Source organism: Sciurus vulgaris (genome assembly GCF_902686455.1).
Source record: "Sciurus vulgaris genome assembly, chromosome: 6".
Classification (NCBI taxonomy): domain Eukaryota; kingdom Metazoa; phylum Chordata; class Mammalia; order Rodentia; family Sciuridae; genus Sciurus; species Sciurus vulgaris.
In genome coordinates, this window is record NC_136466.1 from 134,550,109 (window position 1) to 134,568,901 (window position 18,793).

The 18,793-nt window shown below is 37.1% G+C and overlaps 1 protein-coding gene across 10 annotated transcripts in view; it reads right to left on the bottom strand.

The window, feature by feature from the left end:
• Positions 1 to 18,793, bottom strand: part of NNT (nicotinamide nucleotide transhydrogenase) — a 101,481-nt gene that overhangs the window by 69,676 nt on the left and 13,012 nt on the right. For all 10 annotated transcript variants that reach the window (XR_013764678.1, XM_079145055.1, XM_079145056.1 and 7 more), the window contains 3 exons: positions 15,816 to 15,903; positions 12,063 to 12,151; positions 6,929 to 7,116 (listed from right to left, as the gene is read on the bottom strand). Coding sequence is in view for 9 of the 10 variants with exons in the window: in XM_079145055.1 (XP_079001181.1) it covers positions 6,929 to 7,116; positions 12,063 to 12,151; positions 15,816 to 15,903 (365 nt within the window). In the remaining variant the exon portion in view is untranslated. The remainder of the gene's footprint in view (positions 1 to 6,928; positions 7,117 to 12,062; positions 12,152 to 15,815; positions 15,904 to 18,793) is intronic.

Consider the following 18,793-nt stretch of genomic DNA (forward strand, 5'->3'; position numbering starts at 1 on the left):
CGCAGAAGCCAATAAACATCTTAGCCCTGAATGTCATGCACAAGACAAGGCACCATCAGTGAAAAAGGTATTATGCTAACGTTCCATGGGCCCTACACTGGGTTTTTCCTTCATCTATTCTTCAAAACACCTCTTCAAAGTAGAAATTTTTATCCCCATTTTGGAGATGAGGATTCTGATGTTCAGAGAGACAAATCAACAGTTAAGTAATGGGAACCAGAATTTAAATCTATTTAACTTGGGGCTAAAACTATGCTTTTTTCCTCTGAGTTCCCAAGAATGGATTAAACATAAACAGATAAAATAACAAAGTGGGTAAAAGGAAAGAGACTGTTAGCTATGCACAGAAATCGATGTTTGTTTTGGGCTGAATTACACCACCACCCCTGCCCCCATTCATATGGTGAAGCATAACCCCCAGCACACCTCAGAATATGGCTGTATTTGGAGACAGGGCCTTTAAGAATGTGATTAAGTTAAACTGAGGCTATTACTGTCCACCCTAATCCAACCTGACTGGTGTCCTCAAAGAAGAGAAAATTAGATACAAAAGGAGACACCAAGGATGCACACACAGAGAGGAAAGAACACAGCAACATACCACGAAGAGAAGCCCCAGGAGACACCAAAGACTGTGAGAAAATAAATTTCTTTTGTTTAAGCTGTCCATCTGTGGTATTTTGCAACGGTAGCCTTAAAAACTAAGATGATGTTCTCTTACGCCTGGGCTCGGAACCAGGCAACATTTCTTAGCTTCCTTCACAGTTAGGTTTGGCCCGGTGATCGAGTCTTAGCAAAAGAAGTGTGTGCAGGAGTGACATGTGCCACTTGCAGCTCTCCTACACACACTTCTCCAATGAGACGGTGCCCAGAATGACCTCCAGAGCCTCATCATGAAGACAGCAACACTGCCAGGTGAGTCTCCAGGTGACACTGGAAAGAGAGCTGCCCGCCAATGTGTGAACCTACCTATCAATGTTAACTGAACAAGAAGGAAATGTCTATAAATGTCACACTTTGGGGCTAATCTATGAGAGTTGGTAGAGCTAAACCAAACTAAATAATATTGAAGCACAAGAAAGTACAACAAAATGGAAGACAGGAGATTCAGAAAAATGTATATGGTGGGAAGTGCCAGGAAGTGAGCAGCAACCAACTATCAGTGCCGTTTCACCATTGAGGCAGCCTCAACCTTCCAATCCTTCTCACCTCAGGCACTGCCAGGGAGGAGAGCATAAGCCTTCTTGAGATTGCAACATACTTTAGGAGAAATAACAGACCAAACTAAAACAAAACTCTATGCCATAAATTTTCCTAAAAGAACATTTGTTAAATTTGGCCCAGTCACTCAATGAGTTTCTTCAAACACACCCTAAGAAATCAAGACAGACAAACGACAATGGAAAACTCCAAACTCCTGGCATTCTTCTCTTGATGACAAGTTGCCCTGCCTGTGTTGAAAGCTACCAAGAGGTATGTAGACAGCCTGTGGTTACTAACTCTAGATGTTGCAACATGGAAGTATTTCTCCCTGTCCTTCAAAAATTCTCAAAAGGAATGAAAACTTCGTGGAGGTAATTTTACAAAATTCCATATAGTCATAAAATAGATGTAAGGAAAGATGGCGGACAAATCAGATAATCAGTTTCTTAAAATTAATATAATTCCAAAGAAGTCAGGAATCCCTGATATGTAGTCTACAGTTCCGACTTCTAAGATCAAAACAGACCAGGCAAAAAGAACAACCTGAATGCTGACTTTTGGAAAAATCTTTGTGGAACTACATAAATGGAGAGTATCAATTATTATTGTATCAATTATTCTCCTGCCTAAAAGTACAATTTTGCAAATTACTGTGAAAAGTCTTTTTTTTTTGGGGGGGTGGGGGTACCAGGGATTGAACTCAGGGGTACTCCACCACTGAGCCACATCCTAGCCCTATTTTGAGAGAGGGTCTCAGTGAGTTGCTTGGTGCCTCACTGTTGCTGAGGCTGGCTTCAAACTCAAGATCCTCCTGCCTCAGCCTCTAAAGCCACTGGGATTACAGCCACTGTGCCCCACTGAAGTCTTTTTTTTTTTTTATTAAATTTTTTTTAATTTTTTTGTTCTAATTAGTTGTACATGACAGTAGAATGCATTTATACATTTTGATAGATCATACATAAATGGAATATAATCTCATTTTTCTGATTATATATATTGTTGGATCACATCAGCCTTGCAGTCATATATATACATGAGGTAATAATGTCTGTTTCACTCCACTATCATTCCATCCCCCATACCCCTTCTCCTCCCTTCACTCCCCTCTACCTAATATAAAGTAACTCTATTCTTCCCTATCACCCCCACTCATTGTGAATTAGCATCCGCATATTGGAGAAAACATTTGGCCTTTGGTTTTTTGGGTTTGGCTTATCTCTCTTAGCATGATATTTGAAAAGCCATTTTTACACTATGATTGTACTTCATGTGAAAGACAGATTCGAAGAAACAGGTGGCACCAGAAGGAGAATCGATGTTGCAACTTTCGAGGAGACCACAACATCTCTTAGGTTCAGTCTCATATATGTAAGGCCACAGCATATCAAAGGAAAATAACTCTCTCCCAATTCTCCAGTCATGGAAAATCACCACAAATGTCCTCTGAAAGGTGTATTTTACAGACCCTATCTGGTACTGATAAAAACCCTAATCCAGATTCCATAAAGAGGTCCAAGTATATATGGCCTAAGGAATTATAATTTATAATTAAGCACTGGATATCTTCCTTCCTGACAAGACACTTTCTAATTCCTAAACAGATCTTTCACTATTTCCTAATTCAAACTCCTGAAAGGCCTAGCTAGCCTCCTCAAATTGCAGACTGGGCATGTGTCCTAGTTTTGAATAATTTAAGAAAGCTAAGTTTCCACTCTTAAATTAGCCTCTGCAATGTTCCTACCTCAAAGTGAGCCAATAGGGTGTGCTATCTTTCTTTAGATAGCACCAGTAAAATGAAAGAGATTGTACCAGTCAAGATCTAAGGAAAGCATTCAGAATTAAGAGCTCAGCAACATTTGCTGAACCGCTATTGTGTACACAGTGCTATGCCAAGTACTGGCCACGACAGGGACAAATGGAACATTCCTGCTGCACTCACAGGGACACAGAACACAGGATGTATTGAGCACTGCTATAATACAAAGCACATGTAAGGCAATATGAGTACAGAAAAAAAGAGCCTCTACTGAGTAGAGCACAGTAGACACCATGGAGGAAGAGCTAACTGAGTGGAGTGAGACTTCAAAAGGCAGGGAAGAGCAGGAATGGCATTCCACACAGAAGGAGAAGACATGCAAAGATATAAAATGTCTTAAGGTAAAAGCTGCCCAGGACACAGTCAATGCAAAATCATTATGATTCCTCCTCACCCCACCCCAATGGATTTTCAACTGGACTCAGTTCCTTCCTCATAAAATATTTTAAGTCTCTCTACAAGGGTTCCAAATCATAGGAGTACAAAAAAATGTCTTGCATCTTAAAATCTTAATAGAAAAGCCTGAACATTTCCAGAAAGGCAGGGCTGACTAACTTTAACGATAGCTTCAACGTCAACGAACTGGACAGGAAGACTGGGAACTTTCTCTTCTGTGCACAGCACCAGAAAATGAGACAGTGGATAGGCTCTATCCTGAAGTCATCTGCATAAGGAGACATTTTCACCTTGAACCCATCGCCCAACCCAGCAGGGGAACTAGAAGAAAGTAGGACATGTCAGGCAGCATAACAATTAGCTGGCTGCAGAACTATTTCATTCCATGTACAATCTACATGTAAGTACAAGGTGATTGTCTTTTTAAGTCCACTGACTGATATATACTCAAGAGCAATGAAAATTTATTGACTCCTTAAAGTGGCTACCTGAAAACAGCTATGTGCCCATGTCCCTCTTTAACATTCTGATCCATGCCAGGTCTACAGTCCAGCCTTCCACAGATGCTGGACCACAAAGTCTCAGGTTAGAGAACTTCTGACAGCTGATTTAATCCTCTTTGAATCCACTCAAGGAAAACTTGAGAACAACTGCTGCTCTCGGCTTTCAGGAGCTGGACCACCCCGCCATCAGGTGACCCATGTAAAGGTTCAGGACATAAACCAATAAAGGTACAATGCCAAGAACAGTTTTCCAAGGGCTGTTTGGACCTTTACATAATCTTTTCAATTGTTTTTCAATGCTCAGACTTTCAGTGTTCAGTCCCCCCCCAAAATATGAAAGATCTTTAGAAAAATCACCTTTATCTTTATGATATTATAATTAACTTTACTTTTTGTTTTTTTCCAGAAAGCCATTGAGAGTGAGTTCTGGGTCAATGTACCAACCAAGAACTTCAAGCAAGTTTAATATAAAAATTGTGGCTTGGGAAAACAGGAAAAGCTGAGCAGAAGAGATTAACAAAACTCTTCAAGGAGTCTTCAAGACCATGTCATACAATGTAACTCTTCACTAAAGCACACTTGACTATAAAGTACTTATAAAAAAAAAGTTATTATAGGAGTAGATCCTAAAATTCAGTATGTGTTTATACAAGAAGTCTTAAGTTCTATCACTTACTGCCACCCTATATAATCAATAATAAATCTAGCCGGGTGCGGTGATGCATGCCTGTAATACCAGCAGCCCAGGAGGCTGAGGCAGGAGGATCCCAAGTTCAAAGCCAGTCTCAGCAACAGTGAGGCACTAAGCAACTCAGTGAGACCCTGTTTCTAAATAAAATACAAAATAGGGCTGAGGACGTAGCCCAGTGGTCTAGTGCCCCCTGAGTTCAATCCCTGGTACCAAATTAAAAAATAAAAAAATATATATATTTACATACACACACACACACACACACACACACACAATGTCCAGATTATTCCCGGTTCTTTTATTAGAGTATCTGTTAACTAAAGCTAGCTTCCATCCTTGACTCCATTAGTAAATGTTTTAGTGCCCTCTGCTGGCCAAATGTTACATCTAATCAAATTGTCACTTCATTCACTCCCCAATACCTCTCAATGGTCAGATGGTGGTCTCCCCATCTCCTCTCCAAATATACTTGACTAAGAGATAAACCAGGAGCATTTGCCAAAATGAAGGGCAGGATCCTGAAGTGCTACCCTGCTACTGCTTGAATGAGACTTCTATCCTGACTGACAGATTTGATAAACACCATTCTAGGTCAATGGTTCCTGATCAGCATTCACCTCTAGTACTAAGACACAGGCCTCATTCCTACACTCACAGATGCTTCCACACACTGAGCCCAAATCACCTTCTTTTCTGTGTGCCTCCCCTGGCCAGCTCTGGTGGGATGAGGCATCTGGAAGGACCAGCTCCCCTATCATTTGGGCAAATAGAGGACACAAAGACTTGGAGAACATGTTTTCCCACAGAAACTCATAGATCTCATGTCAATTGATTCCCTGTCCTTAGGTTGATATTAGCCAGATTGTTTTAGTGAGGGAGGGTGACAAGAGAGAATTTCTCCTCACCCCGTCCCTATGACAAAGAAACTTCTAATTCTCCATAGTCCTCTGGAGAAAATTAGCTCCCTTAGCAGGAACAAACACAATCAACCATGAATCCTTTAAGGTCTTCTTATCTGGACTGCTTTTTTTCAGAAAGGAAAAAATTAGAGTCAGCATGGTATTTATTATGCAATAACAGAAGGAAAGAACAGGGGAAAAGGAAAGAATAAATAGTGGAAAGTTTCTTTGTTACAATATCTTCCCAGAAAAAGCCACTATTTACTGGTTAATAAAAGCTTATCAATTTCACATCATTCACTGAGTACAAATATTATCTAGAAGATGTTGTGAAGGGTCTAAAAAGTAATTCCTGCTATTGAAAAGTTCATAATTTGGTTAGAAAGAACAAACATGTCAAAAAAAAAGTAATTAGAAAGTAACAAAGCACCATATCCTTAAGTAAAAATGTATACTGGAAATTCTACCAATACATATGTATACACACAAAGTTCCCCTATCACTTTCTCTCTCCCCCTCTCTCTCACGTATAGAAACTGATCATCAAAATATTAGAAATGGCAAGGCACAGTGGTGCACACCTGTAATCCCAGTGGCCTAGTAGGCTGAGGCAGGAGGATCACAAGTTCCAAACCAGCCTCAACAACTTAGCAAGGCCCTAAGCAACTTAGCAAGACCATATCTCAAAATGTAAAATAAAAATAAATTTTAAAAAGGGGGGGATAATTGGGGATGTGACTCAGTGGTTAGGCACTCCTGGGTTCAATCCCCAATATCAAAAACATGTATATATAGGGCTGGGGAGATAGCTCAGTTGGTAGAGTGCTTGCCTTGTAAGCACAAGGCCCTGGGTTCAACCCCCAGCACTGCAAAAAAGAAAAAGAAAAAGAAAAAAAAAAAAATATATATATATACATAAATACACACATACACACACACACACATAAGTAATGGTCATCTCTGGTGGAACTTCTGATCATCTGTACATCCATACTGTTTGAATTTTCTACAATAAGAACATAGCATCTTAAAAAAGAACAGAATATTAAAAATTTATCAAAATTTAAATAGAAATGCTAGGAATATAATATGGTACAAGGAGAATGAGCTATGAACAGGGTTATATAAAACAAACTGGAAGAAACATACCAAATTATTCATGACTGTTTCTCAAGGGCTACAATGATTTGTGTCATGTGCTCTCTCATTTTCTAGCACTTTTATAATAGAAAAATTGACCTTCACTTAAAGGAATTCAAATATTAAAAAGTTATTCAAGGTTGGGGATATAGCTCAGACAAGGCCCTGGGTTCAATCCCCAGCACAAAAAAAAAAAAAAAAAAAAAAAAAATTCAGCCTTAGCTTTTAAAAAGTTATTAATATAAATGCCTTAAAGATAACCATTTCCTCAGTGGCATACCTGGGATAAGTGCTGTGCTGATGAGGATGTCCACCTCCTTGCACTGCTGGGCAAAGAGCTTCATTTCGGCTTCAATGAACTCTTTGGACATCTCTTTTGCATATCCTCCCTGTCCCTCACCCGATTCCTTCAAGTCCACCTCCAAGGGCTCAGCACCGAGAGACTTAAACTGTTCCAAAGCTGCAGCTCTAGAGTGATTATTGAACAGAAACCAGTAGTTATTTTAGGCTCCTAATACATGAATCAAGATCTTCATTTACATACACATTTTAAAGAATGCAAACTGCATATGGTCAAAACTTGAAAACTTCTTTTGGTGCCTCTGATTGAACTAACTCAAGTATGTTTTTCTTAAGGCAGGTGATACTTTCATGATAATATTTTTTCTGGGGATAAAAATAGGTTGCAACTTAACCACTTGGTAAAAAGACTTTCACTATTGACAATTCCAGCAATTGGTTAAGTTCCCTGTGGCCCCACTATTGATAAAGATGTGCTATCTGACACACACTGAAATTTTATATCATTCATACCACTCATTTGTAAATGTTGTGAGTTTGTTCTTATTGGGGGCTTTTCCCATATCAATGACTCCTTTACATTGAAATATTTTAACAAAGTGATTTTCACCTCTAGTCCTCATTAAATTGTGAAAGTAACCTATAAATGGTAGTAAATTGTAAAATGTGAAAAGTCAAATTACATAAAAATAACTTACATAAGTTACATAAAAACAAATTTAGTTTAAAAATGAATAAATAAATGTTACCCAACCACCAGTTGGAAAACTGGAACCAACAAAGAATTCAGCTCTGTGGTGGTACTCACCAATATCCATTCCACTACAATAAATCTCAAATCTCCTTAATGGCAATGATCACTTGAAGCATATGTCAAAAATTCCCAGGCCCCTTCCCAAAACCACCAAATTATAATCTCCCACAGAGAAGCCAGGAGCTATATTTTTAGCAAGAACAGAAGGTCATTCTTGTCATCAGGGAAGTTTGGGAAACCATGGTCTAAGCCAATAAATCCCTAGCAACCATCATGCTCTGAAGTGTGTACATAAAGGGTAGGACATGCAGTCCATGCTGAGCAAGAAGTTCTCTCTCGCTAGCTTCATTAACAGGCATGGGCAGCCCCAGAATGCCTCTGCAGGTCAAGCTGCCAGCACAAGTGGAATCAGTCTTATGAGGAAGCCAAAGCTGAGGAGAGCAGAGAAGAAAGACAGAAAGAGCTGGCCTTTGATAGGACCAGTGAGCAGGTGACTCTAGTGTGAAAAGAGAGTCCTTCCCACAGAATTTCATTAAGGACAGAGAATGCATTGTCTCAGGGTTTAAGCCAATTTGAATTGGTATTTTCCATTCATCAAAGCCACAGAACCATCTTTAAAAAGTTTCAAAAATGTCTGCTGCTATTAATAAAAATTAAGATGGATTCAAAATTATACATATAACTATATATGTATAAAATGATACATATATTATAAAACCCCAATTTCATACAAAAGGTATATATACATAAAACCTAAGAAACTATACCAAAATATCATTAGCAAGTACATCTGGCCAGTAGTATCATAAAAGGTACTTTAATTTTCTTTTCTAGTTTCTTTGTATTTTTCAATAATGAACACATATCACTAGACACATAAATGCTATAAAGTACAGCTTTCACTTATTGTTATGGACATATGGACCTTAACATTTATCACGTTTCTGAGAGTTTAACATCTCTCTTGCTCATAATATTCTAAGTATGAAAGGAATATACATTGTATGAATTTCTTTAACCCTAAAAAAACAAATCTATAGTGATAGAAAGCATATACATGGTTGGCTGAACCAGGACTAACTGGGAAGAAGCACCAAGCAATGTTTTGAGATAAGAGAAATATTCTGTATCTTGAAATGGTGGTGATTTCACAAATGGTAACGTTCTTCAAAATTCATCAAACCATGTATTAAAAATAGGTGTATCTTCTTATATGTAATTTATAGCTCAATAAAGTCAATTTTAAAATGAAAAATTAGAGAAATATAAATGCTATTTTGACACCTTTATTATTAAATCTTTGTTTACAAAACAATCTGATCACATAAGACTATTACATCAAAATTTAAAGTATATGTATTTTTTACCCTAATATTCCATTTCTAGGAATTTATCCTAAGAAAATAATGAGATATCTCCAAATACATGTTCTGAGAGAGACAAGAGACAAAGAGAAAGAGAGAGAGAGAGAATGAATCAGTCCTGGGGGAGGCTGGCTGGGGTGGGCCATTAATTAACATGCCTTGTTAATGAAGCTAGCAGAGAACTCGCTCAGCATGGACTGCATGTCCTACCTTTTATGTACACACTTCAGAGCATGATGGTTGCTAGGGATTTATTGGCTTAGACCATGATTTCCCAAACCTCCTTGACGGCAAGAATGACCGGCTATTCTTGCTAAAAATATAGCTTCTGGCCTCTCTGTGGGAGATTATAATTCAGTGGTTCTGGGAAGGAGCCTGGGAATTTTTGACAAGTATTTCAAGAAATATATATTTATTATAATATAATATATATTATAATATATAATCCCACCTATATCTCTCTATACAATTATATATAATTGTATATAATTACTTTTACATATATACATATAGATACACAATATTTTATATAGTAAAAATGTGCATTTTTGGAGGACTAGTTCAGTAAATCACTATCCTATACAATAGATTCCTATGCAGGCATTAAAAATATTTGTAGGTAAAGAAAGATCTTCATGATCTACTACTAAAGAAACTAAAAAGTACTATTAGTAAAAATCTATTTTCTATTAATATATGCAAAAAGGAACATATATTAAAATGTTAATATTTATTTCTACTTTCATTTTTATACTTTTTAATGTTAATATTAAATATTAATATTTATTTTTACTTTCATTTTTGTACTTTTTTATATTTTTTCTGAATGGGGAAATAATTACATGTTATTTTTATGAAGAAAGAAAAGTTTTTACATTAACTTTATAATACAGGTAGTAAGCACTATAAACACTATTATTAAGAGGGGAATCTCCCAGCAATTTTGTTTCTTTGTCTTTTGATGCTGGACATTGAACCCAGGACATAGTACATGCTAATCACATGTTCTAACACTGATCTACAACCCAGTTCCTAGTCGCTGTTTGAAAAAATTCAAACATCACACCCTTTAATATCATAGAACAATGAGTTGTCCTTAAGTTTTTAAAATGTTTAACTGAAAATATGTATATGGTTTAGTCTTCCAACAAGAATTTTCAATCAAGTATGTTTTCCAATATATCTGGATTTAATATTTATAATATGATACCAACCCCCAGTCTCAAAATAAAGAATAGATTAATATGCTATAATTCTTAGAAAATTATTATATCACTTGGTCACATCTTCATTGTACGTTTGAGTTATATGTATACTAAGCTTAATAAATTATAAACAAAAATAGAATTAAGCAACAGTTATAGACTAGCTGTCTATTCCATGCATGATCTAAAACAATGGTATCAATACAATAAATTCTCAGAAGTCTGTCCCAATTCCAAGTTTCAAATCATCTCTAGTTCAAGTAGATGCATTTGTACTTTAATACATTGTCCACTACAATGAAACCTGCTTTTCTTTTTCTTTTTTTTTTTTTTTTTTTTTGGTTTTGTACTGGGGATTGAACCCAAGGAGCTACATCCCCAGTCCCTTTTTCTTTTTTTTGTTTGTTTTTTTATTTTTTTTAAGACAGCATCTCACTAAGTTCCTGAAGCTGGCCTCAAACTTGTCATTGTCCTGCCTCAGCCTCCTGAGTTGCTAGATTACAGGTTTATACTACCACACTAGGCATGAACAAACTTATTTTTAAAGGCTTTAAGGTCTAGAAAAATCTTCACATTAGCAAATATTAAAAAAAAAAAAAAAAGACTGGGATGAATGTCATGCAAGGATAACCTGGCTACCCTTGGTTAGTGATCTGACTACTTTGGAAGTATCTCATTTTCTCATTTCAATTGATTTCTATCAGTTTATCACTTCTCTAAACTTCAGATAAGACAATATTCTAAGGAACATTCTTTACTCAGAAAAGTCACATTCCTTCCAACTGAATTTTTTTTAGCATTGTATATTCAAGATTGGCAGATGAGGGGTGTAGCTCAGGGGTAAAGTATGTGCTTGGCATGCACAAGGTCCTGGGCTCAATGCCCAGCATGAAAAAATAAATAAGACTGGCAGTGCTATTATGCCTCCACTCCCCTCAGTTGATAATAAATAACTACATGTTTCAACCTCAAAAAAGCAGCAAAATACCTAAATGATAATACTCAATAAGCATTTAATAAAATCCTATATCTAGTGTCTCTAGAGATAAAGAATTTAATTAAACTTTTCTTTAAACACAATCTAGGAAAATGTTTCTATGCCAGCTTTAGAGAAATGTGGAAATGTAACCAAGTACTTTGACCTAGGGGCTCTAAAATTATCAGAAAAAGATATTCAACTTTCTCTTTATGTTCAAAAAAGGTACCTTAGCATAAATACAACAATAATAATAATTCAAGTAGTGTTACTCTTTAGATAAAAATGCCTGGAGAGTGTTGCCCAGTCTTCTACCTGCTTCCATCCATTCAAGGCAGGGTGCTCTCACTCTGTTCACTAAGATGTCTCTTCTGCCATCCTCTTCATACTCACAAACAGCTCTGCTCATGCCCTACCTGAGCCTAAAAGCACTGTGAAGAGAAGCAGGACATAGCAAAGCAACATGTTGGAAAGCAGGACAGAGGTAACTCTAGTTTCATTGCTAATCCACACAGAAAAAGAACTGTGAGTTGTTAGTTTTCAATTCTTTTGTTTAATACCTCTACTTTACTGAGATTGGACCTGTCATTTTTTTCCATGAATGCATTTTCACTGAGTTAACTTTTAAAAAGTAGACCATTTTCCCCCATTATCACATGCAAAAAAAAAAAAAAAAAAAAAAAAGACCATTTTCAAATTGGTAGTTTACTGAGCTGTTTCACAATTGCAATTTATAAATTCTAAGGAAAATGTAATAGGCCCTATTTGAAACAAAATGTTTTCAGCTTAAACTCCTTCATTAGTAAGGCACTTACCTTGTATCAAATCCTCGAACAATTGCACCCATCGACTTTGCTGCACCTGCAGAAGCAAGTCCAGCAACACCACCACCAACTATCAGAATCTGGAAGAGAAGAGTCACTTGTGTTTTCACTTAAGTTCATTATCAATTGATTTAAGAAAAATAATCAGCTAACAACTGTCTGTGCCTGTACACGGCTTGCAATAAACAGTGGTGGTAATAACCAGCCCTCCATATATGGACAATCAGTTTCTCAGCGTAAAAATTATGTAAGCACAATCAGCATTACACGATTAAAGATGAACAGGTTCTTTCTTGCTGTATAAAAGCAACTTCTTTTAAAATCCCCAATTGGCTTTCAAACTACTCTGCCTTCTCACATTCTAAGGTTTTCCTGCATTCATAAAATACCAAAAACATCTTTCAAAGATGTGCACAACTTTAGTGAACATCAATCCCAACCCCTATTCTGAGCTCAAAATTTTCTGGACAGAACAGCTGGTAAACACCCAATATCATCTGAACCATTCTGAATGAACTACACCTGAAATCTGAAGCAGTATCACTAATTTCCCTAACCACGTAAGGATTGGAGCCAAGAGAACTAAAGAATTCTTCAGAAACAAGTCTCCCCTCCCTTCACAAAACAAAGCAAGAACAATGTTGTCTCTAGTCTGGAATAGGCATTCCAGAAGAAAAGTTCTGCTACACATCCCACAAATAGCCCATTGAAGGCAACTCCCTGTTCCTGTCAGAAAAAAAAAAAAGCCACCCACAGAAACAGTCAAGCTTATAAATTCCCACCTACCCATCATACCCACATGTGCTTTTGCTTTTTAAGAACTCTAGGCAGTCAAAACAGCCCCAATGACCCCTGGGCAGTGTCTCAGACCATGCCAGTTGATCTTGATGATGGTTTGTCATGGGAAGTGGGAGGCATCCATTGGAAAGGGGTTAGAGGGGGACCAGAGGGAACAAACAGGGCTCTCAGACACCAACCCTGTTCCAAACTGAAGTTCTATCACTTATAAATTAATAGACAAACAAACATATACAAATAAATGAAATTAGTAAAAGTCACAGGGCTTGACCAAATTATCCTGAAACAATAATAAGGATACATGATTACACTCAAACAATAAATTTTCAGAGATCTATGGTATAGTGAGATAACAACAGTTAATGACAATACACTGTATTCTTGAAAAATATAAAATGAATGCCAAGAGATCTCACCACAATTATGACGTGAGGTAATGTATGCATTAATTAGCTAGATTTAACCATTCCAAAACATGTAGATACTTTGAAACACATACATGATAAAGTCACCCATTATTCTGACTCTATAAAAAAAAATTTAATTAACAAAAAAAGAAATAGTCAAAGACCCCACAATTTAAAAGACAGAATTGCTTAAGAATAAAGTGATGTAGATACTACAATAGCAATTTACTCTTTCTCTGTAGCATGGGATGAAGTAAAGGAGACTCAGAGAGCTCAGGTTGAAATTCCCTTACTACCCAGTTCTGGAGGACCTTGGCAAGCTGCTTGGCATCTGCATTACAGTAGTGAAAACACCTTCCCAAAATTATGTTCCATTAAGTGATGGAATCTAACTAAAGCACTTACTGCTAACTGGCACCGTGTGGACATATAGTCAAGGAACGGAAAGGGAAAGGGCAAGAGAACATGATAGCAATGTTCCTGAGGTTCAGCTGTATCACCTGATCCTCCTCTCAGCTTTCCCCTCAGTAAAAGTTACTACTAACTGGGCACAATTCTTCAAACCAGATAGGGAGGTCATCTTGAATCCTCCCTTTGCACATATTCCCACCTTCAGCCCACCAACAAGTACGACTGGTTTTAACTTCCCAAAATCTCCCAGTCCACACCTTTCTCTACATTTCTGTTGCTACCACCTTCCCAGGCACAACCAGTTTCTAACGGCTCTCTTCCCTCTATACCAGCGGCTCTCACCCATAACAGCCAAATAACTGTTTTAAATCCTAAAGGAGACATTTCCCTCACCTTCAAGAGAACTTAAATTTTATAATATGACCTATGACCTATCAGAGAGGCCCCACATGATTCAACCTAACCTTCCTTTCTCACATCATCTCGGATCACCCCCATCTTGTTCACCACACTCCAAGACCAACGGCCTTCTTTATTTCCTAGAACACACAAGTGTCGTTCCCATCTTAGGACCTCTATGTGTGTTGGCTCTTCGCCTAAAATCCTAAGTTCCTGGTTTCTTTCTTCCCATCCTTGAGGTCTCAGCTCAAATGTAGGGAGGAGCCTCCCCATCCCCCAGCTCAAGTGACTCACATGTTTTCATTACTATCACCTCATCTGGTTCATTTCCTTTATATCTAAAACTCTCTCATATATGGGGGGGCGGTGCTGTGTCCTCACTGTGAGCCCACTAGAATGTAAGTTTTAAGTGGCTGGGAAGTTTGTCTTCTTCAATCCATTCCCCAGCTCCTAGAAGAATGCCTCTCATTTCATAAGACTCAACTGATTGATTTCAGTTCATTCCACACAAGTCAAAACCCTCTATGTTTACAAGAAACCCAAGTAAAATGTCATGCAGTCTACCTGGATGAGCCCAGCTAGTGACTAATTCCTAAATTTCAGAAATCAATTCTTGACATGTAACCAAATCCCTTAAGTTGCAATTTAAACTCTAATAATCTCTTCTCCACCTTTTAAAAGCTGAATGACTCCTTTGTTTAAGCCTCTTGCCTTCTGTTTCACTTCTTAACTCCTTATATTCACAGCTTTCCTATCAACTTCCACATATTTCTAGAAAGGTTCTAATCAAAACTGAATTGTGGATTTTGTGCATCAAAGTATTTAGCCAGTTTCAGAACAGCCTGGCGCTTCAGGCCACCTTGAATGCAAGACATTTCCTTGTAATCCTAAGGAGTAGGTCAAAATATCCTCATTTCACAAACCACATCTGTGCCCTTTGCTTCCTCACTAGGTTCTTTGGCTCCACTGAAGAACTTGCTATTTTTTCCACATGGCCTATTCCTCAAAGCAATAAATATCAAGATTTCACAAAGCTGTTATCAGGTGCTACTGCTTTTGGGCTTTTTTCCCTAGAAAATTTTTTTTGAATTAGCACTCTGGTTTACACAATGACTTATTTAAAAGGAGGAAGCACAAGGTAAACCTATACTCTACAGGCAGGTAATTAAAGTCCTGTTTCCTATACCTCCCCTCAGGATGTATGAAAACATTTAGGGAACTGGAGTTGAAGGATCAAAACATAACCTCCTGTCCTTTCATCAAGCCTCCCCTGCTTCTCATCACTAACTGCTCCTCTCTGCTCCCAGTCTGGACTCAAAGCTGCAGCACCTTTTCCCTCTGCCAAATGCCCTGATTACATCACCTCCCATTTTCTGTCTTCTTGACCCAAATATTGAGGAGCGAAGAAACCAAAGAAATATTTTCTTTGCAAGATGTTGCAATGTTGGGAAACCCAGAATTTGCTGAATAGTATCTTGAAGTTTTTTAAAAATTAGTGTGAACAGGCCCACAGACCAAGTCCAAAATCCTTTTAAGAGTTCAAGTTAGTAAGTCAAAAAGGAGTCAAATTTCACTTTCCTCAAGCAATCTTAAATGTTCAGCTTTGAGGCTCCACAGAAGTCAGCAGTAAAGTTAACATACATAAAACTTTAAAAACAATTAATTTTAAGACTATACATACCCTTCCTTCTAGTTTGTATTATGTAGAATCATTCAAAGTTGTACCTACCTTAGCTGGAGGAACTTTTCCAGCAGCTGTGATCTGACCAGTAAAAAATCGTCCAAAATGATTTGCCGCTAGGACAACAGCTTTATACCTTAAAAAGTAAATACATGGATAATTCCATGAAATGAAAGGTCTTAGGCCTTACATTATTGCAGGTTATCAATTTTGCTTTGTCAAGACAATAGCTAACATTTATACAGCATTAAAGTGTCAAGAACAGCTCTAAGTGTTGCACACATATTCACTCCTTTAATCTTCACAAGTCCATGGGTAAGTATGATCATCACCTTTATTTACAAGATAGGAAACTGAGATACAGAAATGAAAAGACTTGCCCAAAGTCACCCAGTCAGTAAATGTCAGAGCCAGTGACCTAACCCAAGTAGCCTGGCTCTGAGCCACATTCTTATCCATAAAGCTACCCAGCACCTTCATAAAGAATACTGCAGAAGAGCAGTTGAGATAGAAAAAGTAACAAAGAAAGACAAGAAAATGCTAGCAATGCTTTTCTTTGGATGCTGAGACTCCATGCCCTTAATACTTTACTTTATTATGTTGCCTAAGTTTTCTTTGATGACTATGTAAATAGTACATAGTCATCATATAGTTAAATACTACAGGGGGAAACTCTAAAATAAAAGAATTAGATTAACCATATGATGTACATAATGAGATTCCAATCTCAGAGAACAAAGAATACTACCCTTGATCTCTAATGGTTGAAAGCACGGACTCTCAGATAAACTAACCTCAATTTATGTCCTAGATCTACCACTGATTAGCTTTGTAACCTTGAGAAAATGTAATTCTTGGTTTCCTCATCTATAAAGTGGAGACAAAAAGAGCATCTACCTCTGAGTCCTGTTGTTAGGACTGCCTGTCATATATTAAATACATTTAAGTGTTTCAGTTAAAGAAACAAATTGTGCAATAAAAACTAATAGTGTATACCAACCTTACTCTAATAGGAGAATTTGGACATACTACACTGATCTAAATTTCATGCATTTTATACTTAAAAGGCACTTGTAACATTAAGACCCAACTTTTAACTGGCAACAAAACCTCTCCCTGATCATATTTTGTACTTGATATAACAAGCCAAAAGGTCACTACTGTACTTTTAATTAATCATACTGAAGCAGGAAATAGTATTTTAGAGATTACTTTATCTGTTAGTCTTACTTCTGAATTCAAATGATAGAACTTTTCAAAGATCATGTGATAAATATCCAAAGACCATTGGAAGAAATTAATTTTGGAATTATGTTTTAAAATATTCTGTTGCTATGCTGAAAATTACAAAAATGAGATTATACCAAAAAATGTACAAGAGTGTTGATAACAGAAAAAAAAAAAGGGATAAACTGGGCATTTTGACAAAAGCTCCAAATGAACAGTTGAACTGGAAGCAGCTCATCTTCACCATAATGTGGTTAGTGTCTGTGTTGGATAATGATTTATTCCACACCATGTGGGTATGTACACCAGATAATTCATTTTACAGCATGTCCTTTGCATATGTCAGCTCAGGACATAAGATAAGTGATTCTTCAAACTGTGTCCCATGAATCCACAAAAGTTCAAACTTCAGACAAACTGGGACCATAGTGAGTGGGATGGAGATAGGCATGGTTCTGGGTACTCCTCCCCTCCTAAATGCAGCCAAGGCTACTCAGCTCTTACTGGACTTACTTATATTGCCTCATAATACTTTCTTTTGCTCAAATGATTTTGCAGCTTAAATTGAGTTTCTATTTGTTTGTTTGTTTTTGAGATAGGCTCTTATGTTGCACTGGCTGGTCTCAAACTTCCCAGCTGAGGAATCCTCCTGCTCAGCCTCCCAAATAGCTCAGTCTATATGCGCCCATCTTCTGGTTTTGATTCTTTCATGTATTATGTATTTCACATGATAGAATCAACAGCACACTTGAAACTTTATATCACACATTTCCTACATAAAAATTTAAGTCCCATATTGCATAATTCTTCTACAAACTACACAAATATAGAAACACTTTATTGTGTCTCTTGGCATATTATATACACCACAAACAATATCTTCAAATAATCCATTTACCCCATTACATAAGGACAAAGAAGCCAGGTATGGTGGCACACACCTGTAATCCCAGCTGCTTGCAAGGCTGAGGCAGGAGGATTATGAGCTCAAAGGCAGCCTCAGCAACTTAGTGAGGCTTAAGCAACTTATCAAGACCCTGTCTCAAAATATAAAAGGAGCTGGAGATGTAACTCAGTGGTTAAGTGCCCCTGGGTTCAATCCCCCTTGTGGGAAAGAAAAAAAAAAAAAGATAAGAAAATATCTTTTTAATGTGTCATTTTTGTTTTAGGCATCTCATTCAAATCAAAAGTAAATAGCTAAAACACAATGTAGACCCTGTGGTATACTTGATACAGTACACCTAAAATATAAAACCTAAGAAATTTTTCAGTTTGTACATCAGGCTATAAATTTGGGCTTTATCCATAATAGTCTTTTTTTATGAACCATTTTACAAAAATATTTTATTTTGTTGGTACCTCATTTACAATAGTAAATTGTCAACTACTAACAGTTTTCACACTTAAAATATAATTTACTAATTTCTTAGAGGAGCTGAATTCATAAACCCCATTTCCAGATTTTTCCCACCTTGTCGGGTAGAGTGGGAAATACACTGCAGGAATACACTGCATTCATGCAGTTAATTCCTCTCCCTCACTCAGAGCAGGCAGGATTACTCCAGTATAGTCACATTCCTCTGAGCAGAATGGAACTTAGAATTCTTCTCTACATAGCATTCCAGGTTTAAAAAAAAAAAAAAACCAGGGAATGAAATACTGCTAGGAGGTAAATAAAGCTTATTACCATGGTGGCCTTGAAGATAAAGAGGACATGGCCCTCAGTCACAAATAAGGGTTTTGACTCCAGATGAAACTTTATTTAATATAGACATTTTCCCTACTCATTAAGTATTTTA